The 25,446-nt window shown below is 38.9% G+C and overlaps 2 protein-coding genes and 2 long non-coding RNA genes across 6 annotated transcripts in view; all 4 read left to right on the top strand.

Annotated features, from left to right (window-relative positions):
• The window catches only part of LOC124879370, a 28,648-nt gene extending 10,822 nt beyond the window's left edge, over positions 1 to 17,826 (top strand). For all 3 annotated transcript variants that reach the window (XR_007041022.1, XR_007041021.1, XR_007041020.1), the window contains one exon: positions 17,353 to 17,826. This is a non-coding gene — a long non-coding RNA (uncharacterized LOC124879370). The remainder of the gene's footprint in view (positions 1 to 17,352) is intronic.
• On the top strand, positions 1,717 to 5,240 carry LOC124879369. Its single transcript, XR_007041019.1, has 5 exons — positions 1,717 to 1,892; positions 2,035 to 2,051; positions 2,139 to 2,253; positions 3,955 to 4,132; positions 4,479 to 5,240. It is a non-coding gene; the product is annotated as an uncharacterized LOC124879369 (long non-coding RNA).
• Positions 13,184 to 17,826, top strand: LOC124879368. Its single transcript, XM_047383898.1, has 6 exons — positions 13,184 to 13,335; positions 14,380 to 14,405; positions 15,270 to 15,310; positions 15,391 to 15,755; positions 15,847 to 15,977; positions 16,289 to 17,826. Exons 1-6 carry the CDS (start codon positions 13,195 to 13,197, stop codon positions 16,356 to 16,358), a joined length of 774 nt encoding a protein of 257 aa, XP_047239854.1. The 5' UTR covers positions 13,184 to 13,194; the 3' UTR covers positions 16,359 to 17,826.
• A 4,867-nt stretch (positions 17,827 to 22,693) lies between these two features.
• Positions 22,694 to 24,774, top strand: LOC124879367. Its single transcript, XM_047383897.1, has 3 exons — positions 22,694 to 22,864; positions 22,963 to 23,139; positions 23,365 to 24,774. The coding sequence occupies exons 1-3, from the start codon at positions 22,811 to 22,813 to the stop codon at positions 23,998 to 24,000; spliced, it is 867 nt and encodes a 288-aa protein (XP_047239853.1). The 5' UTR covers positions 22,694 to 22,810; the 3' UTR covers positions 24,001 to 24,774.
• Positions 24,775 to 25,446: the final 672 nt, after the last annotated feature.

Raw genomic sequence — 25,446 nt, 5'->3', positions numbered from 1 at the left:
AAACAATGAACTATATACACATGAAGGACCAAGGGAATTGATATAAATGATTACAAACCATGACCAATCGAATAATGCAACTAGTCATTACTCTATTGGTAATTATTTTACCAATCTAAAATAGGAAAATAATCAGTTATCTGCCATAACAATAATATTAATATTAGATGGAGATATCAGTACATCTGTTGTGCTCAGCATGATGCTGCTACCACAGTCTCTCTGTGTGGCCAAATAGCTCTATCATTGTCTGATCTTATAAATCTTCAGAGGACCTTTGTCTTGTCCATGTTGGCAGCTGCAAATTTCAGTCGACCGTAACGGTGTCGATTTTGGAGCAGGGCCTATTTCTTGATCGTACTCTCTCGGTTCATTTTAATGTTCTCATCATGGGAGAAGAAGTGGAGGTGATGGAGGAGTAGTAATACCTCGGTGTTCACCTGGACAACAGACTGGTGTGGAGATGCAACTTTGAAGCCGCCTACAAGACAAGACAGATCAGACTGTACTTCTTGAGGAAGCTTAGGACCTTTGAGGTTTGCAGCAAGATGCTGCATATCTTCTATAAGTCTATTGTGGAGAGTGTGATCTTTTCATTCCATCATCTGCTGGGATAGCAGCATTAGAGCCAGGGATTTAGAAAAAGTTCAGCAAGCTGATAAAGAAGGCTGGCTCTGTTCTGGGGACTCCTCTGGAACCTCTGGAGATATTTGTGCAAAGAAGGATTCTTCATAAAATGAAGAACATTATGGAGAACTCTGAGCATCCTCTTCATCCGAATGTCCTACAACAAGTGTTTCTTCAGTCAGAGGTTTCTTCAGATCGGCTGTAAGACAGACCGCTACAGGAGATCCTTCCTGCCCACAGCCATCAGCATCTACAACGGCTCTTTAAGGAAACCTGTTTAATATATGAACTACAACATTTAACTTTCCTTTGGGATTAATAAAATATTTTTGAATTGAATGTAGAACTGGCTTCCCTGTGGACACTGGTGTTACCACAGTTTCCAGGTCATGACAGGCTCGAGCCGAAGGGTTACAAGGTTGTTTCCAAACATCCTAACCAATTTCCTTTTCATGTGAGGATATCCCTTAAATCTTGGCAATACATCAAATAACAATTTACTTAAGTACAACAATTTGATCTTTGAATCTGCAGTAGTTTAGAAATGACCCTGAAAGGCTTTTTTACAACTTGTGTAAATCTACAGCTCTCCTTTTTAAATCTTCACTGAATTACAGAAACGTACCTAATGTTCTAAATATTGGTCAGTCTAAAGGGCGCTGTTAAACAAATCCCAAAAGGGATTTCATTGGTGAAAAGCAATCATTATGGGTAGGAAGAAATCAATAGGTCTTCACAAGTTGTCATTCTCGAACCATGAGCCCTAAATATAAAAGATTTCTTTGATCCTGTGGGTATAATCGTGACCCCATGTGGATTTGAAAAAATATTCTGATAAACTCAAACTTGTTCACCAAATTCTTGCTTTTAAACATCATTGCAGTTAGAATCATTCAACCCTGGATTCTGAACAGTTCATAATGAAATCATTAGAAGCCCAAGATTAACATATTTATGATGACTGCACCACAAGATTAATGCACCATTTTGTTTTTCCACTATGTGTTTTACCTTGTGCTGTATTGTCCTCTAAATAGTCTAACAGAGCAGGTTATGCTGTGCTTTTTGTTTTCTGTACAGCTGCCACACCTTGCTCAACTTTGACCAAATACTTCCTGCTGTGCTAAAGCTTTCGTGGTTCTTGCTAATTATGGGTTGGGTGTACGATCACAGTTTGAGTTAACGTCAAACAAAGGAAACCAAGTTAGTTGAGTCAAGGGAACGGGCTTAGTGTTTCTGTCAGTTTCATTTACCCAGAAGCTATGGTGAGTGGCAACTTGTATGTTATCTTTGTCATTACCTTTAGGATTATCTATAATATATCTTTGTAGGCTTTAATACATTTCTAATCGTAGTAATCATCAATAAATGTGCACTTTTATAATGTATTATGTTTCATATTTACAGGCTACTGAGCAGAACACGTAAGTCAGTTTATAGAAACAAAAAAGATTATGTTGATGTCTGATGTTTAATTTTCCTTAAATATGTTCTTTTTATTATTAATTCAGAGAAGATTTTCTGGACAACAGTCAGGTTTTCAGAAGAAATGCTTTCCTACTTATTAAAAAAATGATGGAAATGACTACACGCACTCAAGAAGACACTTCTGAATTGGTGGATGAGGTGTGTATGATTCTAATATACAAGTCCTTCTCAAAATATTAGCATATTGTGATAAAGTTCATTATTTTCCATAATGTCATGATGAAAATTTAACATTCCTATATTTTAGATTCATTGCACACTAACTGAAATATTTCAGGTCTTTTATTGTCTTAATATGGATGATTTTGGCATACAGCTCATGAAAACCCAAAATTCCTATCTCACAAAATTAGCATATTTCATCCGACCAATAAAAGAAAAGTGTTTTTAATACAAAAAACGTCAACCTTCAAATAATCATGTACAGTTATGCACTCAATACTTGGTCGGAAATCTTTTGCAGAAATGACTGCTTCAGTGCGGCGTGGCATGGAGGCAATCAGCCTGTGACACTGCTGAGGTCTTATGGAGGCCCAGGATGCTTCGATAGCGGCCTTTAGCTCATCCAGAGTGTTGGGTCTTGAGTCTCTCAACGTTCTCTTCACAATATCCCACAGATTCTCTATGGGGTACAGGTCAGGAGAGTTGACAGGCCAATTGAGCACAGTGATACCATGGTCAGTAAACCATTTACCAGTGGTTTTGGCACTGTGAGCAGGTGTCAGGTCGTGCTGAAAAATGAAATATTAATCTCCATAAAGCTTTTCAGCAGATGGAAGCATGAAGTGCTCCAAAATCTCCTGATAGCTAGCTGCATTGACCCTGCCCTTGATAAAACACAGTGGACCAACACCAGCAGCTGACACGGCACCCCAGACCATCACTGACTGTGGGTACTTGACACTGGACTTCTGGCATTTCCTTCTCCCCAGTCTTCCTCCAGACTCTGGCACCTTGATTTCCGAATGACATGCAGAATTTGCTCTCATCCAAAAAAAGTACTTTGGACCACTGAGCAACAGTCCAGTGCTGCTTCTCTGTAGCCCAGGTCAGGCGCTTCTGCCGCTGTTTCCGGTTCAAAAGTGGCTTGACCTGGGAAATGCGGCACCTGTAGCCCATTTCCTGCACACGCCTGTGCACGGTGGCTCTGGATGTTTCTACTCCAGACTCAGTCCACTGCTTCCGCAGGTCCCCCAAGGTCTGGAATCGGCCCTTCTCCACAATCTTCCTCAGGGTCCGGTCACCTCTTCTCGTTGTGCAGCATTTTCTGACACACTTTTTCCTTCCCACAGACTTCCCACTGAGGTGCCTTGATACAGCACTCTGGGAACAGCCTATTCGTTCAGAAATTTCTTTCTGTGTCTTACCCTCTTGCTTGAGGGTGTCAATAGTGGCCTTCTGGACAGCAGTCAGGTCGGCAGTCTTACCCATGATTGGGGTTTTGAGTGATGAACCAGGCTGGGAGTTTTAAAGGCCTCAGGAATCTTTTGCAGGTGTTTAGAGTTAACTCGTTGATTCAGATGATTAGGTTCATAGCTCGTTTAGAGACCCTTTTAATGATATGCTAATTTTGTGAGATAGGAATTTTGGGTTTTCATGAGCTGTATGCCAAAATCATCCGTATTAAGACAATAAAAGACCTGAAATATTTCAGTTAGTGTTCAATGAATCTAAAATATATGAATGTTAAATTTTCATCATGACATTATAGAAAATAATGAACTTTATCACAATATGCTAATATTTTGAGAAGAACCTGTAATGCTTCACATTCTCATTCACTTCATGGTTCTTATGCTTGTAGAAAAACATCTCTTTGTGTATGTTTTTACTTTCTAGATTTTTCATAGCATCTTCTTTTTGGGGGAGATTAATAGACCAGCATTTTCTCCCAGAGAACTTTTGGATGATGATGAGGACTTACTTAGGGGCTTAATGAAAGACCATCCGGAGCCTTTCAGACTTTATTTTTCTCAGCTACCTAGGCTCAGCTACCTTTTCATGTCTGCTGGACATGGTGAGATATTTTTATTTGGTAAAGTCTAGCCAAAGTATTCACACCTCTAAACCTTTTCCCATTTTGTGATCTTATGACCACAAACGTTAATGGCACAGACTGACACCCACTAGTGAATAATTGTGAAGTAGAATAAAAATGACATGAATTGACATTTTACACAAAAAAATGCTAAAAGGTTTGTACTCAGGCCCCTTTACTTTGATATTCCTAAATAAAAAATCCAATGCAACCAACTGTTTCAAAATTCAGCCAATCAGTAAAGTGGCTGCCTGTGTGTAATGGAAAGTACGGTGTTGGCTTCAAAATTTAGCTTTTGCTTTTCATTATTTTTGTTTCATCTTAGGTTGTTAACCTGGAGGGACGAGAGAATGAAGATGCAATAAGAACGAGACTGCAAGAAATCACCCTTGTGTTGATGAAAAATGCTCCTAAAAAAAGAAATAAATACAAAAATAAGAAAGTGCTGTTCTCCTCCACGCTCTGCGTCTCTCGTGCAAACAACACAGATTCAGTGAGGCACTACGGAGTTTCTATGTCCACCACTGGTCCCAATGCTGGCAGAATTATGATTGCTGCCTCCTGTTTGAGCTCATACTGGGATGAATATGTAGCTGATGCAGTGATGACCTACTATCCTGAGAATACGAAGAAGGATTATTTTGATGGAACCATCAAACTACCAGAAGGCGTCACATGCACAGCATATAGCATCAAGTCTGGGTCTGAAATGCAGCCTTGCAAAGCATGCGGAAATCTTTTCAGCTTGAGCCCAGTTCCGGAAGAAAAATATCACAAAGAGAGTGACTACGGTCACTGTGCTGAAGTTGAGAGTCTGAGCAACTTGTTAAAACATGAAAACGTTAAACCAACATCTAACACATTCACAAAGAACACAGAGGCCAGAACATATACTGAACGGAAGCTCAAAGAAATTCTGAAAATGATTAAGTTTAAGACATGGAGCAATGAATATTACAGAGCATCAAAATCATTGTTTCATAGAGAGGACTGATGCTGTACAATGACTGTCTTTAATCACAGGCTGGCTTCATATATCTGTTATGTGATTCTTTATTGATTAAATAAGCTTTACTATACTCTTGAATCATAAGTGTCCTTCTCACTGTCATCAAAAAGTCAACTTAGATGTTAATACAGGTGTGTAAATTTGTTTTGCAAAGTTTGTTTTGGACCAATTGGAGCAAAACTGTGAATGTAATGGTGCATTCTAGTTATAATTCATCTAAATGTCCCACTTCCAAGTACAAATGATAGGAAATTTCAACTGCAACACATCCTAAAGACGAAGGGTTGGAGCAATAGGACCATACCCAACATCCGCATTCAAGATGGCTGCTACCCGCATCAACAATGTAAAACTTTCTTTCCATGACTGTTTTAAGCAGTTTTTATTTTTCATGTAATATGTAGTCAGTCACACATGTGCCACTTTACATGTACTACTACTAAGACCTGATGTTGTAACTGTGTTTGTGTACATGAAATACCACATGGGTAAAGGATTTCTCACCCCCCTCGTCACCGGTGGTTGAGTGAGGCATTGTGGAGCCCAGCGGGCCTGAGCCTAATCAGTTTGGACCGCTGGGTCAAGGTGCTGACTAAGCGATGCCTGAAACTGGCGCTGCCAAGGCAGTGGAGGCCAGAATGGGTCCGGTTTCTGAGCAGTAAACTGATATTAGCGCATTATTACTAATATGGGCTAAAGTTCAAAACATTGAAAACATTCAGAAGGTTAACTGGTCATAAAATATTAACCTGAAAAACTCTGTCCATCAATGCTTGCAAAGTTTGTAATTCCAACTCCTGATTCGCTACGTGGCGTGTGTCTAAGATGTTTTCTTTTTTCTTTTTTTAATAATTAGAGTAATTTTTTTTTTGATGAGCAGAGTTGACAATCGAGTCCAGAGAAACGAGTCAAGACAGACAGGATGTACAAGACTTACTGGGAGCTGAACAGAAACTAGACAGGCATGGACTCAGGAACATACCAGGAACATAGCAGGACGCGGCAAAGGGGAACTAGTGAAACCGGTGAGCTTTTATACAGAGGGAAGTGAATAGTGAGACAATGGGAAGGAGAGGCAGGTAATCAGGGTGAGTACTGACAGGTGTGATGACCAGGTGTAGGGAACTGAAGGGAATAGGTTACTATGGCTATGGGGAAACCGAGATACGGAAAACATGAGGAGAGACTAAGCTAAACAACAAGCTCAGGGAAACAGATCTGAAGGGAAACACTAACTGGGCAAAGCAGGGAACAAGAAACTAAACAGAACATAAGCTAACATAAATAGTAACTCTAGAAAGAACTTAATCTAAGGACATGGAAAAAACTAAAAGTAAACACGCACAAGAATACCAAGCAAGAAATTAAAGCTAAATAAAACCAAAGAAGGGAAACAACCATAAGGAATAGACAAAGAGAACTGTACTAACAATAATAAACCCGAGGGAGAAACAATTCTAAGGAATAAACATATGAGTAAACAATAACAAAAGGGACCTACGGACGAGGGAAGAAGGAAATACTAAAACTAAGGGACAGAAGTGTAGACAAAACTAAAACACCAGGATAACAGAAGGAATTCTTATGATCTGATTTGAGCATTTAATGTGCATTATGTAATTCCCCCAATCTTTAGCTAGGGCTTCTGCAAACTAACTTTTTGATATTTAAAATGTGCTTTCGTTAGCTCCACCATCCCCAGGGGAATAGCTTTCACATTAGAGACAAACTCTTTGTATTTCATTGGAAAACACTTTGGTTTCAGAAAGTTTTCATAGTAATTAAGTTTACCTCTATCATCACATAGCACTGCAACAAAGACTATATAAGCCATTGTTGTTAGTAGTAATATCACCATTGTTCCATAATAAGCCTGTTGATAGTTTTACTGGCAACTTAGAGACAATGAAGTTGCAACTTAGTAACGATTTTAACCTGCCTACTATCTTAAATATATTGTGTGGAATAAAAATCCATAAAGATTCTGGCACCTCCAAACATTTTTAATCCATTTTATAAATGTAAGTGGATAAAATGTAAAAGTTCCAAGCCCCTCTTTGCTTTTTTTAGGCAAGGTTTGTCCTTGTTTAGGTGGTGATGGTGTTTTTTCTTCCAAAGTTTACAAATAAACTGTAATTGTCTTTACAAAGTGCATTATTAACTTAAAGAGAAAGAGCAGGATAGACAAACCTCGATACACCTTCAGCTTTTGACAGCAACACCCTACCAAAAACAGAATAATCCCTTTGCAGCAAAGTGTTCAAAATTAATGGAGTTTTCCTAATCTTAATTTATAAGTTTAATTGTTGCCTAAAAAGTTATATAGTTTTCCCTAAATATTTAAAACTTTGCTTGACCAGAATAATAAACATTTGGCATTCATCAGTCTCATATAAGCATAAAATTTAGTTTTTGTCAACGTCTAGTTTAAGACCTGACGCTTCTGAATATTTCTGAGTTGCTTCTGGCACATCTAGTATTTGTGATTTATCTCTAAGAAACAAGACCGTGTCATCTGGCCGCTGAGACATCTTAACTTTCTTATCAAAAATTGTTAAACCATGAATATTAGGGTTGATAAACAAAATAAAAGCTCAGCGATGATGAAAAATAGAAAGCAAGAAACAGGGCAGCAATTTCGCACACCTCTCAATATGAGAAACCTTCCAGACATTCTGGGATACAAAATAATTGAGCTGTTTATATAATTATAAATCATTTTATTAATCTTAATAAATGACTCTTCAAAACCTAGAATTTGTAGTGTTTGTATAATAAAGGAATGCTCAATTGGTTCAAAAGACTTATAAAAGTCAAGGAAAATCATCAACGCATTGGTATCTTTAAAACTTGAGTAATCAATTAAATCCAACACCCATCTGACATTAGAGCTAATGTGACGTGTTAATAACAAGTAAAGAGACACTTTCCTTAAATTTTCTGTCTTACAGAAGATTATTGTTTAAGTTCTTTGCCTGACTTGTATAATTTGGCACATAAACATTAACAATAATAAATTATACATTCTCTAACCTCATGACTAGCATGATCCAATGCCCTTCATTTGACACAACAGACTCCAGGATATCTCCATAAAATCTTTTTAGCAACATTGCAGTGCCAGCTGAATGATTTGATCCTTGGAAAAGAAATATTGAATCTCCCCACTGTGACTTCCAAAACCTTTCATCGTCTTTGGACGACTGAGTCTTTTGCAGAAAAACAATATCTGTATTACAACTACTGCAAAATAAAAATACTGCTTTTCTTTTCATGTCCCGTAGACATCTTACATTAAGACAGCATCATTTTGGTGGCTTAAACATTTGCTGATGCCTATAAAACAACCTCAAAAATATTAGGTAAAAAAGTAGTACTTACAAATCTGCATCCTCAGCTATAAGTACCATGCCCTTAACTGCAATTTAACTTAAAACACTGTCATTGTCATCCATCGTTGCATAGATGGTACCCTACATCTTAATGAGTCACTTTTTTCCCTTCAGTGGCCCCTGAAGCCAGCTCGTTTTCCTTGTTTCATGGCCTCCTCCACCAGTGGCCAGGTGTAATATCTTCGTTAAGCAGCAACTCCCGGTCTTTAAGTACTCCGCTGTCTCGAGAGATTTTCCAGATCTTGTTTCTGAAAGATCGCATGGTGAACTGAATTATTACAGGTTGACTGGAGTTGTCCTCCGGTACACCAATCCTGTGTAGTGTCAATAAGGAAACCCATATTTTTTCTTTCTCCTCAGGTGCAAGTGCAGCAACGAGTTTCATTATATCTGCTCTGATGTTCTCCTTGCGTGTTTCCTGTTTGCCATACAACCACAGCTTCCAGCATCTACTGTAGCGCTCAGCCTCATCCTTTCTTTTCTGGATTTTAGCCATCTGCTTCAATAACTCTTTTATTTTATTTTAATTCTTTCGTATGTGCATTTCCACTGCCTTAAGGTGCTCACAGACATTAGTGATCACCTCTGTGTTCTTGGATATCTTTTGCTCAAAAGCAGCGAAGTGACCAGATAGTTCCAGTACAGCCTTCAAGATGTCATCATTTGAAGAGCCTTCAAATAAGTTATCAATTGACCACTGCTTTTTTGGCTCAGGACTCTTTGAGGGTGCAACAGGCAGTGGCGTAAAGATAGCCTCAAAGTCTAGGGCACCTTCTTGCAACAAAGAAATCTCCTTCTTTGACATTTGTCATTCTTCTTTTCACCATAGCGTTGTATTAATGCTAAGCTGGCGAAGTTGCCTAAAAGCTAATGGTCACTAGGTTTTCCTCTGGGAGAAATTTCTTTTAACATCAACAGTTTTCCGTTCAAACTTTCTCTTTTTATCTTGGGGGAGCGAGATACCTTGATTAATGTGACAACAAGATTTGGTTTAGCCACCTCTGATGTCGTTGTCTGAGCTACCGCACCCTGTTGGCAGTCAGATGCCTCGGAGCTCCTCCAGTCCTTGGTCCCCAGAAGCAATAACACACTCTATCTAAAGACGCTTAAAGGAACGAAAGGAACTCAACCAGTTTCTAGCTTTTAGCTCCTTTAATCTAAGTTAAGGCAGAGGAATGATTACAGAGATCAGCGCTGAGGCTCCCGTCTCGGACCGTCTCCGTCTGTTAGAGGATGACGAAGAGCCTCGATAGAAGGTCACATGTAGTTTTATATCTGGCACTCCAATGCAATGGATGTGCCCTCCCTCAGTGATTATCAGTAGACTATGTGTCACCATTGTGGTGTCTATCTGGTAGGTTGTGTAGTAGCGGGTGTCCATCCTTAATCTAAGTGTGCTGTAGCTTTCTAATCAAACCAGTTATACCGGCTGCTCCACCATGAAACCCAGTGCCCCAGCCTCAGGTCATTTATGACAATCCTTGGACCATTTATCCTTGTACTGTGTGTTTATGAGCATTCTTATCCTATTTTAACAAAAGGGAAACATTAGAACTTATACTTTACTTCACTATTGTTTAAAAGGGAAAAACAGCTATGAGCATATTAATAAAGGTTATTCCTAACATCGTGGTCCAGTTTATAGTTTTGGAGCTCCTTACAAAACCTCCGTTCTGGTCGTCATCTTGAAACCGACCATTGAGTGAGATGGTCTTATACCCAAACGCGAGGCTTTGACGTAGACATTATGAAGCTGTATAGTTTGAAACCAACAGAAAAGATTCAACTGCAGTAGCCACTGTTCAACCCAAAGAGGGAAGCACTAAAGTGGTTTTAGGCCAAAAATTGCAGGATTAAACAAGTTTACACGAAAATGACAAAATTTGCACAGTAGCCTAATATAAAGATAGCAGCATTGAGGCCCAATTTATACAGTTTGTCTGCAAACAAGAGTTGTTTTGCAGTTTAGCTGCTCTAAGGATCTGATTAGATGCAACTGTTGTTTTGTATTTGTGAAAAAGAAGCATTCTACATTTATGAAACACAATAGTTACAATGCACAAGTATTTGTGCACCATTTCTTTTGGATCAACTGGATCAAAACTGTGAATGCAAGAGGTTTTTGATGCGTGATTCACAGAATACAAAGCTGAAACTGTTGTTTTGTAACTGTAAAAGACAGAAAGAAAATCTACAATTACAAAACTCCTATAACCAAGTGTTTCTCTGTGTGACTTCAAACTCATAGTTACAATGCACAAATCATTGTGCTCCAGATTTACCTCCATACAAGACCTACCTCCAAACAAATCTGAATTGTTTTAGTTCCTAATGATTCTGATAAGTTATTGGGCCAAAATGTGAGAAACATTATCTGATTTGTGCTTTATGGGCTATGTTATTGAGGGCACCATTCATGCAAGAACCAACACTGTTTCTATGCTGATTACAGAACCTTGGCAGTGATACCAAACAGAATAATACTTTGAAAAATTCGTCAAGATCAACAAGATGATGGCAGCTGTACTTTGATGTCCTTTATTTGTTGGTAGAGCTTGTTGATGATAAGAAATAGATTTCTCTTCCTGCTTAGTTATTCCATGTGCATGTCTCATTCACTTTTGACTAAGAACGTACAGAGCTTCCAGCAAATCACGTGGACAAAGTGAGTCACTGGAAATTAAAACTCAGAGACGAGCAGCGATGAAACAGTGACTGCTGATCTATCCAACAGCACAATTACAGGTCCTTCTCAAAAAATTAGCATATTGTTATAAAGTTCATTATTTTCCATAATGTCATGATGAAAATGTAACATTCATATATTTTAGATTCATTGCACACTAACTGAAATATTTCAGGTCATTTATTGTCTTAATACGGATGATTTTGGCATACAGCTCATGAAAACCCAAAATTCCTATCTCACAAAATTAGCATATAATTAAAAGGGTCTCTAAACGAGCTATGAACCTAATCATCTGAATCAACGAGTTAACTCTAAACACCTGCAAAAGATTCCTGAGGCCTTTAAAACTCCCAGCCTGGTTCATCACTCAAAACCCCAATCATGGGTAAGACTGCCGACCTGACTGGTGTCCAGAAGGCCACTATTGACACCCTCAAGCAAGAGGGTAAGACACAGAAAGAAATTTCTGAACGAATAGGCTGTTCCCAGAGTGCTGTATCAAGGCACCTCAGTGGGAAGTCTGTGGGAAGGAAAAAGTGTGGCAGAAAACGCTGCACAACGAGAAGAGGTGACCGGACCCTGAGGAAGATTGTGGAGAAGGGCCGATTCCAGACCTTGGGGGACCTGCGGAAGCAGTGGACTGAGTCTGGAGTAGAAACATCCAGAGCCACCGTGCACAGGCGTGTGCAGGAAATGGGCTACAGGTGCCGCATTCCCCAGACCTGGGCTACAGAGAAGCAGCACTGGACTGTTGCTCAGTGGTCCAAAGTACTTTTTTCGGATGAAAGCAAATTCTGCATGTCATTCGGAAATCAAGGTGCCAGAGTCTGGAGGAAGACTGGGGAGAAGGAAATGCCAAAATGCCAGAAGTCCAGTGTCAAGTACCCACAGTCAGTGATGGTCTGGGGTGCCGTGTCAGCTGCTGGTGTTGGTCCACTGTGTTTTATCAAGGGCAGGGTCAATGCAGCTAGCTATCAGGAGATTTTGGAGCACTTCATGCTTCCATCTGCTGAAAAGCTTTATGGAGATGAAGATTTCATTTTTCAGCACGACCTGGCACCTGCTCACAGTGCCAAAACCACTGGTAAAGGGTTTACTGACCATGGTATCACTGTGCTCAATTGGCCTGCCAACTCTCCTGACCTGAACCCCATAGAGAATCTGTGGGATATTGTGAAGAGAACGTTGAGAGACTCAAGACCCAACACTATGGATGAGCTAAAGGCCGCTATCGAAGCATCCTGGGCCTCCATAAGACCTCAGCAGTGCCACAGGCTGATTGCCTCCATGCCACGCCGCATTGAAGGAGTCATTTCTGCAAAAGGATTCCCGACCAAGTATTGAGTGCATAACTGTACATGATTATTTGAAGGTTAACGTTTTTTGTATTAAAAACACTTTTCTTTTATTGGTCGGATGAAATATGCTAATTTTGTGAGATAGGAATTTTGGGTTTTCATGAGCTGTATGCCAAAATCATCCGTATTAAGACAATAAAAGACCTGAAATATTTCAGTTAGTGGGCAATGAATCTAAAATATATGAATGTTAAATTTTCATCATTACATTATAGAAAATAATGAACTTTATAACAATATGTTAATGTTTTGAGAAGGACCTGTATTTCAAACAAACGAATTTATAGTGTTACAAAACGTGGCGGTTTTCTGGTCATTCAGTTTTCCACCAAGATAAAAGCACATACATGTAAACGCCCCGACACAGTCAACTTTATTTGAAATTATATGATCATCCTGGTGTATTTATATACTTGGACGTGATTAAATACCTTTGCGTCATACTCTCTCGTTCCCTCGTGTGATGTAAGACGATTCAAACGTAGGCTAAAGCTCTTCAACTGAAATAACCTAAATATGACCTTTATACACCAGGCTTTGATAACTACAACCATCTGAGAAATTGTTTCTAAATAAAAGACTTGAATTAAAAAATGGGAATTAGAGTATTTGTGTTCACAATATTCCGGCAGTCCGTGAAGGCGGCATTAAGCTGTCGTAAAACCAGAAGATCCGGAAGTGCGGGTATTCTTTTTGGTGAAGACGACAGTGGAAGCTGCTGGTTTGTTACTGAGGTAACAAGCTTTTTTTATTTGACATTATTAACAGCTATTGTTAGCTAAAGATACGTAAACTACTTTGTTTTATAGTCATAAAGATTTCAACTCCGCGTTGTGTCCAAAACGATTTAGTCTACTAACATTTCGCAATACTTCAAACTGGCAATACACACTAAACAACTGAGAAGCTGAAAAATAATACCGTTTCAAACTAAAAAAGCTAATATTTGATGGTTTAGTTACATAAAAGACAAGTTATGAAAAGAATAAAAGCGCAAAGTCTGAAGCGTTCAACGTTTCCATAGACAGGAAACGAAAACTAGAATGGCGTTTTTGATCCCCTTGTTTGTTGCGTAGCATTAATCTTCTCAATACAAATTCATTCTCCTCAAGTTAGTTTTTTACTACAAATAATTTATTTGATAAAATAGTTCTTCCAACATTATATGAATAAACGTAGACACATTAAGAGTAACTAAATCTGAGTTTAATTTAGTTTTACTTAGTTTTTCTTCAACCGTCAATGTTCCGTTTTTAAAAATAATACTAATAAAAACGTGGGCACTTGGAAGCAAGACGATACAGAAACGAAAACAATGCTACACTGAATTTTGAAAGACGGCAGAATATATCTTTTTACAATTTTTTTTTAGGTAAAAGTGAAACGGTTTACTTTAATAAAAAATGTTATTGTTTATTTTTCTCATTCCTGTTAGTTCACAAATGTGCAGAAATACTAATGACAAATTTACGAAAATATCTCTAAAGTTGGATTTTTCTTTATCTTTTTTTAAAACATTGTATTAGAGCAAAGGTCCACAGTCAAAGTTGGGGGGGTATAATTGAAGAGAATTAGAAGGTCAACTAGTTTCAGAGTATAATAAATGACCCCTTAGTAGCTCCAGTGTTTTGGGGAGAAGCCACATTTAAGCTTCACACTAAAGAGTTTTAGTTTTTGACTTTTTTTGTTGTCTTAATAAAGTTATTGTTGTCAGCAAGCAGTTTACATGTGTATCAGGAGTTTAAAGAATATTCATTTGAGTTTGTCTAAATTGACAGAAAGGCACAATGGAGGAGCCCCAACTGTAAGTACCATTTTCCTCTTAAACTGCATGCTTTATAAACTGACGTGTAATATATCAAATGAAAATCACTCAGTGTTGGTTGTATTGTTTTAGTTGTAAGTCACGCAAATAGTTTGAGTTTGTGGTGAGTCTGAGTCAGTCTGAAAGTGTTGCCAGTCCATCAAAGGGTCACACAGAGACACACAGGATAACTAATATGCCAGCATGCACTCATTTACACTTGAGGGCAATTCAAAGTGTCCACTTAACCTAACATGTACATGTTGGGAGGAAGCTGGAGTACCCGGGGAGAACCTATACATGCACTGGGAGAGCATGAAAATTCCATAGAGGATACAGGAAGACGCCATGCTGGGATTCAAGACATTATTGCTGCAATGCAAACAACGGCACCACTGTACAGTCCCCTGTACAATATAATTTAAGATAAAAAATTTCCTATCAGACGCACCTGCAAGATTCTGAAAATTGGTGTTTCAAGATGTTAAATACTCTTCAGATGGCGGAGTTAAGGAAGATGTTGTGTAATTTCTAAGGGATGGCAAACTACTTGTCTAAACTAGATGATCATATAGAGGCTCTATTTCCACTGTTGCGGATGGAAGACGAGATAAATGCTGAAGAAAGAGGACCTGAAGCTGGAGGGACAAACATCAATATTAAGAGGAAGAAGAAATGCCGACCTACGTTTCAACTCATCGCTGTAGAACATAATCATTAGTGGTCCATTGCAAAGCAAGAATTAAAGAAGGTTTTGCATGACGAAGATTGAGAGGAAAATTGAACAGGGCAGACCCAGAAGGAGTCTAGAAAACGTTAGTTATTTTACCTGGTTATTTGTAACAGTTTTTTTGTATCTCTCAGCTTTGCATCAGATGGTTTTCTACCCTGCAGTGGAATAAGAGGTAGGTTACATATATCTGAACTACATTAAATAAAAAGTTTGTTTTCTTCAAATATTCCTGATGTCTGTGATGTGTTTCAGGTGCAGAGTATCTGACTCTGATATCATATAGAGGCCAAAACGTCAGCTTATGTAGTCCAGTTCAGGCTATACTGACCATAGCACCCGTGGAGGACACAGAGTACAGGGACCGCCATGCAGAGGTGAAAGGATGGGGAAAGTTTTATCTTCGCATCCCAGTGGAGATGCAGGTTATCGGTTATGTGAAGGGAACTCCGTACCCATGTGACCAGCTTGTCTTGATGACATGTGAGGACAAAAAGGTGTACGGCTATGACGGAGACGAGCTGCATCTGGTGGCCTCCGACCTGAATCAGATGTTTGGTGAGGGAATAGCATATCCTGCATTAAAAAGCTATTACCATGGGGAGGCCTTCAAAGACATGGTGAGTCATTGACTGGATGTGTGAAGATTTATTCTGATGGTCGGTCTGGGAGAGTCAACAGTATGTTTCTGGTGTTTTCTGTTATGGTTAGACCAAAGAGGACTGGGAGAAGGTGAAGCAGGGCCCTGTTGGGAAGAAGTTGGATGAAGAGCATCATAAACTGGTGGCTTCTCACAAATCTGCCCTCCTGGAGAATATCAGAAAAAGCAGACAGAAGCAGAGGTGAGTGTCCTATTAGGTTGGGATTTAAAATAAATGTTATAATGTAAAATAAAATTCATACATTTATAAAAAAACATGCATTTTTAACTTGAACTGTCTTAGTTTATAAGCTAGCTTAAGATGTGCAAGCTCTGTGTGTTGCTTCTGTAAATATGACTTGACTGTTTAGACCTAATGAAACTTTAGATGGTACTGGATCTTCCTACAGACATTAACTTCTGTTTGCAGTTGGATTCATGAATAGCAGTGGAAAACATAATAGGGCTGTGTTAAACCAACATAGTAATCATTCTCTGTTGTCCTCCCTGCAGGTGTCATCAGCAGTGCGTCAGCTTCCTCCCTGACAGCAAGCTGACTCAGTTGCAGAGAGGTGGAACGTGATCATATTTTGCTCCAAGGGTTAAAAAAACCAGAGCACTTTGAGCCGTTTTGTTCCTGTCTGTGATGTTTGTATATATAAATCATGAGGTAGTACATGTTAAAAAGGATATCCCTCAAGATTCCTTGCAGGGTCCATTATTATTCAATAGAACACAAAATGAACTTCTAGTTTGGAGGTTACCCTGAATGTAAATAAAACTAAATGCATGTTTTTTTTTTTCTCCCAATCTTCAAGATCACCACTCTGAAAAATTAGAAATTATATCTATATCTGACTTTTTTTTATTATTCATGATCGCTTGACTTTTAAGGAACATGTTCGGTATTTTTTTAAGAAAAAAGCAACTTTTATTGGGATTTTCTTACACAACCAGGTCTTGCCTTTTTTTTTTTTTTTTTGGTGGAAACAAGTTTTTACCTGTTATTGACAATGATGATGTGCTCAATATGAGTGCTTCTGTTCACTGAGAATTAATTCCAATTCCTTCTGTTCACTGTCTCTGGCTGGGCGATTCGCTGAGATTCATTTCCAAGTCTGGCTGCCTTACTCATCACTATACACTATATGCTAAAGTTAACTGGATGTGCCTGTATACCCATTGTCTCAGTCAGGTATTTATTGGTTTACAAATCATTTTAGGCATCAACCCCATCTTACCTGTTTTGTCTTTTAACAAAGGCAAATGGACCTGATCATTGGATGTTCTGCAGTTGTTCCCAAAGTTCAAACTGATGTAGACAAGAAATCATTCTGGTTTTCAGCTCCCGATACGTTGAATCAACTACAAACTAATTACACTGAATGAGTTTAAAAGGTTTTTATGTAAATTTAATTTCTTTATTGTTTTTAGTAATGTAACCATGCTGCGCCATGCTTGGCCAGGTCTCCCCTGTAGAAGAGATATGTTATTTCTATGGAATTAACTTGTTTAAATAAAATGAATTGCAGATTAACGCTGATGTTGAAAAACTGTAATATAGCATCATGTGAGAGGTTGACAATTGGTCTTTCCAGTTAAAACTCACACTGTAAATTACTGTTGTAGAAAAATTTGCATCCAGAGAAGGATGATTGTCACTCAGAATCAGCTTTATTTTATTCTTGCAAGAGAGGATTTTACAGCATTGGAGATGCACTCAGTAGTGCTGCCAAATCATTCTGACCAGACAAAGTAAAAGTTCTCCTATAAGCGACAACAGTTTTCAAGGTGACTCTCATGAGACCTGTTGTCCTAGACATAATCTTAATAGTGTGGCACACATATCTCACAGCTGCAAGCAGAAGGCTGAGAAACCATTACTCTAAGACTAAATAAGAGAAGAATGGAACAACACTGAGGGGTTCTAATACTTTTGTCAGTTCCTGTAGAGAATCAAAGAGCAAATCAAGCAAGGCACAAAAATTTCCATAACATTACTTAACATTTTAACAAATTCTCTTGTTATTAAAATCTAATCTTAAAATGTTGGAACTTGTCATCAATCTTTCTTTAGTTTCCTTTCCCAGCATAATGTTCCTCGACATTACTGGTCTGCATTATTGTCCCAGATTTTTTATTTAATGTGCTTCTGCTTCATTGGTATTAGTTGTGTGAACATTGATTCATAATATTAATTATGCAGTTGACAGGCCAACAGTTGTTCAAAGACGAGTCCAATTATTTTCTTATTTTATTTTAATGCAACCAGATCGCCTTCCAGATCAGTAAATGCCGTCATTCAGCCGCTCCAGATACCTTCTGCTACAGGTCCTTCTCAAAATATTAGCATATTGTGATAAAGTTCATTATTTTACATAATGTCATGATGAAAATTTAACATTCATATATTTTAGATTCATTGCACACTAACTGAAATATTTCAGGTCTTTTATTGTCTTAATATGGATGATTTTGGCATACAGCTCATGAAAACCCAAAATTCCTATCTCACAAAATTAGCATATTTCATCCGACCAATAAAATAAGTGTTTTTAATACAAAAAACGTCAACCTTCAAATAATCATGTACAGTTATGCACTCAATACTTGGTCGGGAATCCTTTTGCAGAAATGACTGCTTCAATGCGGCGTGGCATGGAGGCAATCAGCCTGTGGCACTGCTGAGGTCTTATGGAGGCCCAGGATGCTTCGATAGCGGCCTTTAGCTCATCCAGAGTGTTGGGTCTTGAGTCTCTCAACGTTCTCTTCACAATATCCCACAGATTCTCTATGGGGTTCAGGTCAGGAGAGTTGGCAGGCCAATTGAGCACAGTGATACCATGGTCAGTAAACCCTTTACCAGTGGTTTTGGCACTGTGAGCAGGTGCCAGGTCGTGCTGAAAAATGAAATCTTCATCTCCATAAAGCTTTTCAGCAGATGGAAGCATGAAGTGCTCCAAAATCTCCTGATAGCTAGCTGCATTGACCCTGCCCTTGATAAAACACAGTGGACCAACACCAGCAGCTGACACGGCACCCCAGACCATCAGTGACTGTGGGTACTTGACACTGGACTTCTGGCATTTTGGCATTTCCTTCTCCCCAGTCTTCCTCCAGACTCTGGCACCTTGATTTCCGAATGACATGCAGAATTTGCTTTCATCCGAAAAAAGTACTTTGGACCACTGAGCAACAGTCCAGTGCTGCTTCTCTGTAGCCCAGGACTGGGGAATGCGGCACCTGTAGCCCATTTCTTGCACACGCCTGTGCACGGTGGCTCTGGATGTTTCTACTCCAGACTCAGTCCACTGCTTCCGCAGGTCCCCCAAGGTCTGGAATCGGCCCTTCTCCACAATCTTCCTCAGGGTCCGGTCACCTCTTCTTGTTGTGCAGCGTTTTCTGCCACACTTTTTCCTTCCCACAGACTTCCCACTGAGGTGCCTTGATACAGCACTCTGGGAACAGCCTATTTGTTCAGAAATTTCTTTCTGTGTCTTACCCTCTTGCTTGAGGGTGTCAATAGTGGCCTTCTGGACAGCAGTCAGGATGGCAGTCTTACCCATGATTGGGGTTTTGAGTGATGAACCAGGCTGGGAGTTTTAAAGGCCTCAGGAATCTTTTGCAGGTGTTTAGAGTTAACTTGTTGATTCAGATGATTAGGTTCATAGCTCGTTTAGAGACCCTTTTAATGATATGCTAATTTTGTGAGATAGGAATTTTGGGTTTTAATGAGCTGTATGCCAAAATCATCCGTATTAAGACAATACAGGGGTTGGACAATGAAACTGAAACACCTGGTTTTAGACCACAATAATTTATTAGTATGATGTAGGGCCTCCTTTTGCGGCCAATACAGCATCAATTTGTCTTGGGAATGACATATACAAGTCCTGCACAGTGGTCAGAGGGATTTTAAGCCATTCTTCTTGCAGGATAGTGGCCAGGTCACTACGTGATACTGGTGGAGGAAAATGTTTCCTGACTCGCTCCTCCAAAACACCCCAAAGTGGCTCAATAATATTTAGATCTGGTGACTGTCCAGGCCATGGGAGATGTTCAACTTCACTTTCATGTTCATCAAACCAATCTTTCACCAGTCTTGCTGTGTGTCTTGGTGCATTGTCATCCTGATACACGGCACCGCCTTCAGGATACAATGTTTGAACCATTGGATGCACATGGTCCTCAAGAATGGTTCGGTAGTCCTTGGCAGTGACGTGCCCATCTAGCACAAGTATTGGGCCAAGGTAATGCCATGATATGGCAGCCCAAACCATCACTGATCCACCCCCATGCTTCACTCTGGACATGCAACAGTCTGATTGGTATGCTTCTTAGGGGCTTCTCCACACCGTAACTCTCCCGGATGTGGGGAAAACAGTAAAGGTGGACTCATCAGAGAACAATACATGTTTCACATTGTCCACAGCCCAAGATTTGCGCTCCTTGCACCATTGAAACCAACGTTTGGCATTGGCATGAGTGACCAAAGGTTTGGCAATAGCAGCCCGGCCGTGTATATTGACCCTGTGGAGCTCCTGACGAACAGTTCTGGTGGAAACAGGAGAGTTGAGGTGCACATTTAATTCTGCCATGATTTGGGCAGCCGTGGTTTTATGTTTTTTGGATACAATCCAGGTTAGCACCCGAACATCCCTTTCAGACAGCTTCCTCTTGCGTCCACAGTTAATCCTGTTGGATGTGGTTCGTCCTTCTTGGTGGTATGCTGACATTACCCTGGATACCGTGGCTCTAGATACATCACAAAGACTTGCTGTCTTGGTCACAGATGCGCCAGCAAGACGTGCACCAACAATTTGTCCTCTTTTGAACTCTGGTATGTCACCCATAATGTTGTGTGCATTTCAATATTTTGAGCAAAACTGTGCTCTTACCCTGCTAATTGAACCTTCACACTCTGCTCTTACTGGTGCAATGTGCAATCAATGAAGACTGGCTACCAGGCTGGTCCAATTTAGCCATGAAACCTCCCACACTAAAATGACAGGTGTTTCAGTTTCATTGTCCAACCCCTGTAAAAGACCTGAAATATTTCAGTTAGTGTGCAATTAATCTAAAATATATGAATGTTAAATTTTCATCATGACATTATGGAAAATAATGAACTTTATCACAATATGCTAATATTTTGAGAAGGACCTGTATTTAAAATATCTGAATCTACTTCTGGGAGGAGGAGCCGACTTTCACAGCATAGTTTCCTGTATATCATCCTGTTTAAGACACTTCACATCCTTCTGTGACCCCAAGCATTGGCATTGCAATGTAGAGTCAATATGAAGACACCGAACCATTTATGAAAGGACACACAACCAAAGAACAAAGAGTCCTTTCTACTGAGAGAAAAAAACATGGGAACTCAAAGGTAATGGCTACAATAATTGCAAATAAAGCATAAATGTGGAGCAGCAGGAGAAAACAGAAGAGTGAGGAAAAAGTGTTCACAGTGTCCTCCAGCTGCCACACCTGCAACTTTGACTACATACTTTCTGCTGTGCTAAAGCTTTCGTGGTTCTTGCTAAATATGGGTTGGGTGTACGATCACTGTCACACACAGGAAACCAAGTTAGTTGAGTCAAGGCTTAGTGTTTCTGTCAGTTTCATTTCCCAGAAGCTATGGTGAGTGGCAACTTGTATGTTATCTTTGTCATTACCTTTAGGTTTATCTATAATATATCTTTGTAGGCTTTAATACATTTCTAATCGTAGTAATCATCAATAAATGTGCACTTTTATAATGTATTATGTTTCATATCTACAGGCTACTGAGCAAGACACATAAGTCAGTCAGTTTATAGAAACATAAAAGATTATGTTGATGTCTGATGTTTAATTTTCCTTAAATATATTCTTTTTATTATTAATTTAGAGAAGATTTTCTGGACGACAGTCAGGTTTTCAAAAGAAATGCTTTCCTACTTATTTGGAAAATGTTGGAAATGACTCGAGAAGACATGTGATCTTTGAATCTGCAGTAGTTTAGAAATTACCCTGAAAGGCTTTTTTACAACTTGTGTAAATCTACAGCTCTCCTTTTTAAATCTTCACTGAATTACAGAAACGTACCTAATGTTCTAAATATTGGTCAGTCTAAAGGGCGCTGTTAAACAAAACCCAAAAGGGATTTCATTGGTGACAAGCAATCATTATGGGTAGGAAGAAATTAAAAGGTCCTCACAAGTTGTCATTCTCGAACCATGAGCCCTAAATATAAAAGATTTATTTGATCCTGTGGGTATAATCGTGACCCCATGTGGATTTGAAAAAATATTCTGATAAACTCAAACTTGTTCACCAAATTCTTGCTTTTAAACATCATTGCAGTTAGAATCATTCAACCCTGGATTCTGAACAGTTCATAATGAAATCATTAGAAGCCCAAGATTAACATATTTATGATGACTGTACCACAAGATTAATGCACCATTTAGTTTTTCCACTATGTGTTTTACCTTGTGCTGTATTGTCCTCTAAATAATCTAACAGAGCAGGTTATGCTGTGCTTTTTATTTTCTGTACAGCTGCCACACCTTGCTCAACTTTGACCAAATACTTCCTGCTGTGCTAAAGCTTTCGTGGTTCTTGCTAATTATGGGTTGGGTGTACGATCACAGTTTGAGTTAACGTCAAACAAAGGAAACCAAATTAGTTGAGTCAAGGGGACGGGCTTAGTGTTTCTGTCAGTTTCATTTACCCAGAAGCTATGGTGAGTGGCAACTTGTATGTTATCTTTGTCATTACCTTTAGGATTATCTATAATATATCTTTGTAGGCTTTAATACATTTCTAATCGTAGTAATCATCAATAAATGTGCACTTTTATAATGTATTGTTTCATATTTACAGGCTAAGGAGCAGAACATGTAAGTCAGTTTATAGAAACATAAAAGATTATGTTTATGTCTGATGTTTAATTTTCCTTAAATATGTTCTTTTTATTATTAATTTAGAAAATATTTTCTGGACGACAGTGAGGTTTTCAGAAGAAATGCTTTCCTACTTATTAAAAAAATGATGGAAATGACTACACGCACTCCAGAAGACACTTCTGAATTGGTGGATGAGGTGTGTATGATTGTAATATAATGCTTCATACTTTCATTCACTTCATGGTTCTTATGCTTGTAGAAAAACATCTCTTTGTGTATGTTTTTACTTTCTAGATTCTTCATAGCATCTTCTTTTTGGGGAAGATTAATAGACCAGCATTTTCTCCCAGAGAACTTTTGGATGATGATGAGGACGTACTTGGGGACTTAATGGAAGCCCATCCGGAGCCTTTCAAACATTATTCCTCTCAGCTACCTAGACGGAGTCCCATTTCATGTCTGCTGGACATGGTGAGATATTTTTATTTGGTAAAGTCCTACATACAGTGCCTTGCCCCTAAACTTTTTCACATTACATTTATACTCAGGCCCCTTTACTTTGATACTCAAAGTCCAATGCAACCAACTGTTTCAAAATTCAACCAATCAGTACAGTGATTGCCTGTGTGTAATTTAAAGTATGATGATGTCTTAGAAATGTAGCTTTTGCTTTTCATTATTTTTGTTTTATCTTAGGTTGTTAACCTGGAGGGACGAGAGAATGAAGATGCAATAAGAACGAGTCTGCGAGAAATCACCCTTGAGTTGATGGCAAATGCTTCTAAGAAAGTGTTGTTCTCCTCCACCCTCTGCGTCTCTCATGCCAACAAGAACGATTCAGTGAGGCACTATGGAGTCTCCATGTCCACCACTGGTCGTCCTGCTGGCCAAATCCTGATTGCAGCATCCTGCTTTCATTTCTGGCATAAATATGTAGCTAATGCAGTGATAAGCTACTGTCCTAATAAAATGAGGAAGGTGTACTTTAATGGAACCTTCCAGCTTCCTGTGGATGTCAGATGTGAAGCCTTTAAACTCAGAACAGGGACACCAATGAATCCTTGCAAATCTTGCAGTAATATGTTTGGCTTGGACACGACTGACACACAGGTGTGGCCCTATGGCAACTGTGCTGAAGTTGAAAGTTTGAGCAAATTGCTTGGGGTGGAAGAAGTTGAAAGGAGAGTACAAAATAATGAAAACTGGACAGAACAAGACAGGCAAATGGCTACAGATGTCGTTTTAAATCATCTTAACACTGTACTGATTGAGGTTGGTTTTGCATGGGATGGCAGATTCTACACTGCACAAAGAGCAATACCTGAAAATTGAGATCAGGTTGAAGGGCTGATATTAAAAATGGTTCAACTGTAAAGTTATAATAATCTCTGAGATATGTGTGAACAGTTGGGAATAGAAAGAATTTTCTTTTTTCTTTTTGCAAAATATGTAACATAAAATAAAACAAATTCAATTCTAAATGAGGTTAAAATGTAATTTATCATTCACTCCATGTTTAGCCTTACTTTGTGACAAATCGCTTCAAAAGTCTTTGCATATCCATGCTTGTATCATGACTTTGCCTTTTTGAACTGTTAGCACTCTGAAACAGGAACAGAAAGACCGTTGGAGGTCACAGCAGAAGGCCACGCTCCCTGCCTGTTCTCTCAGGTCAGCTGGTCCTGTGTGAGCCTAAACCAAGCATAAATTCCACTGTCACACTGCCTTCACTGTTGTTGCTCCCAAAATGTAGAATAATTTGCATTCAGACACATCTGTTTATCTCATCTCCTTGACCTTTGACCACTTTGAGAGGATGCCTTTGTTTTCAGTGAATTGTTAGTAAATGTGTCCTTATTGTAAGTCTGTTTTTCAGCATAATCAAGTCTGGGTCTCTATGCTTTTATTTGTATTTTCTGCTCATTGTCTCTTTTTTATTTATGTCCTTTCATTTATTCTGGTATACGGCACTTTGGGACAGTGGCTGTTTGAAGAGCTTCATAAGTAAAGTTAAATAAAGGGCTTTGATGTATAGTAGTAACAGTATATATATGGTAAATTAATGTATGTTATATATCAAAAATCCAATAAACGTTTTACAATTTAGTTGTTTGATCTCATAATCAATGCCGTTACATTTCTTTCTTCGTTTTTCTGTTTTTTGGTATAATCTAAATTGGATATACAAAGTCTTCACATCCCTGTTAAAACTCCAGGATATTTTGGATTGAAAATGAGAGGAGAAATGATTTCAAAACTATTTCCACCTTTTAATGTGACATACATCCTGAACAATTCAACTAAAAAATTATACATTTTAGAGGGAATACTATAAAGTGGAACAGAAGCTGCAATATCAGGTTGCAGGTCCACACACATTTGAACTGATTCTTTGTTGAAGCACCTATTGCTTCAATTTCAGCATTCATTCTTCTTTGGTAGAACTCAGATGGCATCCCACATCTTGACTTCATAATATGCAGCTCACAAAAATTAAAGGAAGTCTTTGAAAAAACATCAGATCTTAGTTGAAAAGAAAATCTTGCAGATCCTGACCAGGGCCTGTTAACCTCTGGGACAGTCTGAGGTGCAACATGGTGGCGTCAGATGGATCTAAATATGATGTCCCAGAAATGTTTTTTTGTCAGAGGAGCACGGAAGCTAGTCAATAGTTTCAATTCCTTCATCCTCCAGGAACAGCCTGCATACTTGTGAAACATGAGGCTGAGCATTATCAGACACCATGAAAAACCCAGGACCCACTGCACCAGCAAAGGT

Source organism: Girardinichthys multiradiatus, chromosome 13, assembly GCF_021462225.1.
Source record: "Girardinichthys multiradiatus isolate DD_20200921_A chromosome 13, DD_fGirMul_XY1, whole genome shotgun sequence".
Classification (NCBI taxonomy): domain Eukaryota; kingdom Metazoa; phylum Chordata; class Actinopteri; order Cyprinodontiformes; family Goodeidae; genus Girardinichthys; species Girardinichthys multiradiatus.
Note: the sequence above shows the minus strand (reverse complement) of the source record. Positions and strands in the feature narration are given on the sequence as shown.